At 48.1% G+C, this 6,000-nt stretch overlaps 1 protein-coding gene across 1 annotated transcript in view; it reads right to left on the bottom strand.

The window, feature by feature from the left end:
- Nucleotides 1–662: 662 nt before the first annotated feature.
- LOC121277779 overlaps nt 663–6,000 on the bottom strand; it is a 55,609-nt gene continuing 50,271 nt past the window's right edge. The window contains exon 10 of the mRNA XM_041187416.1: nt 663–1,063. Coding sequence (XP_041043350.1) covers nt 663–1,063 — 401 coding nt within the window. The remainder of the gene's footprint in view (nt 1,064–6,000) is intronic.

Raw genomic sequence — 6,000 nt, 5'->3', positions numbered from 1 at the left:
TCTCCTTTGTATAAGTGTCCTATTTGCATCCCAGCTTTTGCAATTTTCTGAGGCCCTTGCCTGTCTGCAGCAAATGCCTCCACCAACTCTCTAAACTCAGGGGAAAATTGATAGTGGGGGATGAGCATCATGTAAACAGGGAAGCAAATAGTCTGCCCCCATTTAAACTCCCTGCGTGCCCCATTTTGTTCAGCAAGAGGGGAGTGTTAACATTGGGAGTAAAGAGTAGCAATTGTTGACAGGGTTCTTGTTAAGCTGTTATAATTTATAATCCAAAACAGAACTGCAATATTTAGACAAAGTTCTCAACACTAAGATGGTGGCTGATAGAATATGCTGAAATTGGTCAACAAAGCTGTTTTTGTAGTTTAAGCATGACAGAGACCCAATTTTTATATGAATACTGTAAATTTCAATTCTGAAATGAAATGAAAAATTAATAAAAGTTCCATTGGACATGTGGTTGGTTGCTATCTTGGAAAGTGGTTAGGCAGGTTAACTCTAAATGTTACTATTAGCTTCTGCTCTTTCAATTTTTCTAGTTGGCCAACAACAGCTCTTAAAGGGGAACCGCTGAATTACTGTTTAATAGAGAAGTCTTACAAAAATGACAGAAAAGTTATTGCCATCAATAGAAATCGAGCTGAGGATGAAATAGAATTTCACACACCTGGATCTAAGGCATTGTTCTCCTTGTTGACATCCTGTAGTGTTGGTTTTACAGGAGGTGATGTAGCATGAAACAATATTTCATCAGGTTTAGTTCCAGCGGGCACAGATGACAACAAAGCAGTAGTGTTTATTTCAGTGGGTTGGAGAACGGTTGCACAGACTGTGCCATTTGGAAGAAATTCCATTGTCATTCTCTCTTCAGTACTTGTGGGTGAAGAACCAGCTGAAGGGTACATTTGTGGGACAGAGCAAATGACATCGATCATGTGAGAAGAGGAGGAGGTCGCCAAGGACGGAGACATCTCTGTTACACCGGGAACCTGAGGGGTTGTTATTCTATCGCCTTCCACCCTGCATATGTTGTCACTTCTTCTTCTGTTGGTGCTCATTTCTGCAAAATTCATGGATTCAGTAGGTTTACCCAGAAAGGTGACCATGATTTTCATTTATTCAGCTACCAATGTAAGGCTATCAGTATCTTAGCATTCCATCTATGTTCAGATTTCAGATTCCTTATGTAAAGGTCTGGCTTTCAATAAGATTTGTCCAGATCTAAGAGCTGGATTCCATGATCCCTCCTGCTAGAGTTCCCTGAGGTATTCTCTATCCATGACTCTGCCCTGACTTTCTGCGCTCAAATATTCTACTTCAGTGACTTTATCTTCCCTCCCTTAATGAAGTGTTTTGATTAAGCGATCACCCTCCATTCCCTTCTAGAGATTTGCTTTTACAGTATTTCTAACCTCTCACCCTTGACAGAAATTTGCTCCGACTGCTGTAGTTTCATCTTCCCCTGCTTCAGCTGAGATGTTCTGGTTTCAATGACCCCACTGCCAATTGCCTTTTCAATTAATCACTTCAGTGAGAAGATTTGTTTTACACAGGAGAAACAATTACTAAGATTCACTTAATCAATATTTGGCCACGAAATGCAATAAAGCATGTATCCCTTGCCATGCTCCAGTGCATTGTTCTCCCATTTTATTTAACTGTGAAGCACCTATTGGCACAGCAGAATAAATATTATGCTATTTCATTCAAATTTATTTAAGTCATATTTTACATCTTTATGTAGAATACCATAAGAGATGAAATGGCTTTGCAATAAAAATCTAGAGTTATTTTCCTTCCCAAGACCAATAGAAAGGAAGTTTTACACATATCTTTAATGGAATGAACTAATGCTCACTCCTCGGTCTAACACTTTACGTTGTAGAATGTTTAGCCATCAAAAGTGTATCTTTAACTGCACTTGAATGCAGTTGAATATGAGGATCACCCTTACACCGAGTAACACTATGGAAGAATTGTGCATTAAAAGTGTAGGTCTAATGGACTAAAACTTGGATAAGCCTCATCACTGGGTACAGGGGTCACAATGCACGATTAACCTGCACTTGCCAAATATAATACAGGTAGCAGGCAAATTTCATGCTGTCTGCTCATTTTCATTTGCGTGTGCAACCCAGCACTAAATGTGCTGCTGAGGAGCTCCACCCTCAACTAGGGGCCTGAGTTCATGTGAAACTAGCACCAATTAAATTTAACCCACATGTTTTAAAGCCATTTTACATCGCTTAAAGGGGGAATGCATTCCACCTGCAAAAGGTCACTGAACTGGAAGTTAGGGAGAAGGAACAAGCTTGATTAATGGCGCAGAAGGCCAGAAAGAGGGATCTTAGGTTTTCCAATGTAGCTCAGGAGCCCTTAGTCCAGGAAATGGAGAGGAAGAGAGACATGTGGTGGAATGGTCCCAGATTTGCACTAAGTGTGGGAGCGAGCAGGTTTTACCTGCTGGCTGCAATGGTGGCTTCTCACGTCGTATCGTCCCAAACCTGCCGCATTATTAATGCATTCCCAGGAAACTCATCGTTTCCATGGAGGGCAAGCTCTCATTCGGCTGCCACACCATCACTTCACTGCTTCATCACACCGGGTGCCATATTTAAAGTGCAGCCGTGCACACACCTCTCAGTGCTTCCAGCCCCGGAGTGCTGTACGGAAGACATGACCCTGAAAGGCAAAAGGACTGCAGCCCCCAGATTCAATGATGCATCTCTGGAGCGCCTTTTGGTCACTGTGGAGGCTCGCTGTGATGTCCACTACCCTGCTCTTGGCTGCAGGATGGGCAGCAACATCACCACTCCGGCTTGGGTGGCAGCGGTCAATGCCAATGCCCTGCAAAAGAGGACAGCCACACAGTGCCGCAAGAGGATGAATGATCTCCTTCGTTCCACCAGGGTAAGTCACACTGCTCACACTCTCAACTCACACACTCACAAACCCATCACACATCCACAGGAACCTCACTCACTGCCAGTTCAAGAGGCATCACCATTCACTTTCTCACACACACATTCATTGCCCTCATCCCGACCATAGGACCATGCACACATGCCAGGCATGCTTATCATTTGGTCTGGCAGGCGTTCTGCTTACACTCTCTCCATCTCTATTCATGCAGGACAAGCTGGCACACCAGAGGAAGAGGTCACAGACGGATGGAGGAATGCCTGAAATCAAGGTCCTCATGGACTTTGAAAACAGAGCCATCCAGCTGGCTGGCGATGATCTGGACCGTTCCTGTGCTGACAGTGAGGTCAACGCTGCTGCACCAAGTGAGGATCCAGCAGTGCAACATCCATCAGACAACCATGCTGTGAGTGATGTGTCCTGTTCACAGGCCACTGCCATGCACTAATTATCTCTCCTTGCTTTCGGGGGCACATCTGCCAAATAGTTGATGGAGGACACGACCCAGGGCCTCCAATCAAGTCCCGTGGAAGCCTCTGAAGACATGTCAAAGCGTTCACCCACACCCTCCACCAGCACAGAGACACATACCTCGGTGGGACCTAGCTTTAGAGTAGCCTTGGGATCACAATCTAGTGAGCACATCGTACTATCTGATCCACAGCAGGCAGAGGCAGGGACTTCCCAGGTCCCCAGCACTCGGAGGACTGCTGGAGGCCAGAACGTTGCTGAGTCCGAGTCAGATGATGAGCCTCTGGATTTGGTCATGTCACAGTTACTGGAACCACAAAGGCAAGCTTAGGAACATCAGGAAGGGATGTCAGCTGCACTCCTCAGATTATAAGGCATGATGGAGGAGTCCATCTGCCTTCAGGCTGAGGTGATAGCGCCGGCATGCCAATGCACCGAGGTCAACACTGGTAGGATGGCGGTCACCATGGTTGGTCCTGGATGTCACTCCTGCACTGTTGTGCAGGCTGAACTCCACCACCGGTGCCATGGTTGGCCTCCAACAGTGTGTCAGTGAGAGGGGTGCTGGGCAGTACGATCTCACTCCAGCTATCCCTTTTCCTCAAGGGCCTGAGGCCCTCAGGCACCCATAGGGAGGATGATCAGCAGGTGACCTGGGGCCATCCACCCTGGTGACTCCGAGAGTGTCCGGCCCATCTGAATCCCCTCTTCCTGTGAGCTCAGCAGCTCCAGCATGCTGGCGCTATCACCTCAGCCTGAAGGTGGACGGACTCTTCCATTGTGCCTTGCAAACTGAGGAGTGCAGCGGACAAGATGTTGCGGCCGGGTTAGGAAAGATAAGGAGAATTAGTTGCACAGCGTGGCCGTGGCTGTTAATCACTTGTACATATGTTCACTTTTATAAATACACTCCCAAGAATCACTCAGATGTGAAATCTTTCTGCACAAGATAAAGGCAGGGGTCTCAGTCCAGGGCCTCTTCCCTGTGCTTTGTGCAGCCTTCAGACCAAAATGACGGCCCGGCCTCACACTCACTGGACACATTACTGATGTCTGCACCTCGATCGTGCTGTTCATTGCTGCCAGAAAGTAGTGGGCAGGTGTTCTGTCATTCTCTCTGTGTGCTCTCAGCACTTTTAAAGTGGGGCTGGCCCCCATCTCTTCAGCATCTGTGACTTGTGATGCTATTCTCCTGAAGGGCTCAGGTGCTGAAGGCAGATAAAGAATCAGGTGCTTTTAAAGTTTCATGGCTGCACTTCTATGATATGACCCTAATCACAGAGTGCAAGTGAGCTGCCCTTGGCCAGACAGGAGTCAGACATTCTCAGAGGCTATGTGAAGATCTATGGAGTGTCCTCACTGCATGTCGTCATCATCCTCCTGCAATCAAGCGACTATTGGGGTCTTCACTGCGTCTCCATGACAGGAGCAGTATCACAGAGGGTATGTGCGCTGCCATAAGCCTGGCTGGAGTCAAATGTTCATAGATGCATTGTGAGGATCCATAGTGTCTCCTCACTGCATGTCGTCATCATCCTCCACAAATCTAGCAGCTATGAGGGCCTCCAAGTGAGCCTGGCTCATCTGGCTAGTGTGAGAGCCTTATCGCTGTCATCGTCGCCTTTGAGGACCTCCTCACACTAATCACCGTTGATGTCCTCATCTGATGAGACCTCCAGCCCCATCTCAGCCAGCTCCTCCCCTCGTTGCAGCACTAGGTTGTAAAGGCGACGACGATGCATAACACCCCCTGTGGACTATATTGTAGGGCTCCACCAGACCGGCTCAGGCACTGGAACCTCATTTTCAGCATCTCGATGGTTTGCTCTACCAAGTTGTGAGTTGCAGCATGAGCCTCATTATACCGTTGCTCTGCATGAGTCCTTGAAGCCACCGCACGGGTGTCATCAGTCACGTAGCCCTTGCCCCTAAGGAGTCATCCCTGCAGCCTCTGTGGACCCTGGAAGATGTCAGGGATCTGTGACCGACTGAGAAAGTAGGCGTTGTGCACACTCTCTGGAAACCATGTGCAGACCTGCAGGATGCATTTGTGGTGGTTGCACACCAGCTGTACATTCAGTGAACAGAAGCCCTTGCGGTTGGCATAGTTGACCCCTTGTTGTGACGGAGAACTGAGTGCCATGTGAGTGCAGTTGATTGCACTCTGCACCTGTGGGAAACCCGAGATCTGGGCAAATCCAGCTCTTGCATCCTGGCTGTCCTGGTCCCGGGAGAAATGCTCAAAGTTGTGTGTCCTCGTGGAGATGGCATCCGTGACCTCATGGATGAATCTGTGAGTGGAGGCTTTAGATATCCCACAGAGGTCACCTGTGGAGCCCTGAAAGGAGCCACTGGCATAAAAATTGAGTGCCATGGTCACTTTCACAGCCACTGGCAGTGGATGCCCTCCATGTCCCCATGGCACCAAATCCTGCAGTAGTTGGCAGATGTGACCCACCAGTTCCTAGAAATGTGCAGTCTTCGGTGACACTGGTTCTCGGTCATCTGCAGGAATGAAAGCCGGTGCCTGTAGACCCTGGGTCTAGCTAGGCGCCGGCCAGTAATGGCTCGCTGTGGCTCTTTACTGAGATGTGCTGGAGCCCC

Source organism: Carcharodon carcharias, chromosome 5, assembly GCF_017639515.1.
Source record: "Carcharodon carcharias isolate sCarCar2 chromosome 5, sCarCar2.pri, whole genome shotgun sequence".
In the NCBI taxonomy this organism is placed as follows: domain Eukaryota; kingdom Metazoa; phylum Chordata; class Chondrichthyes; order Lamniformes; family Lamnidae; genus Carcharodon; species Carcharodon carcharias.
This window is presented reverse-complemented; position numbering and strand designations above follow the sequence as displayed.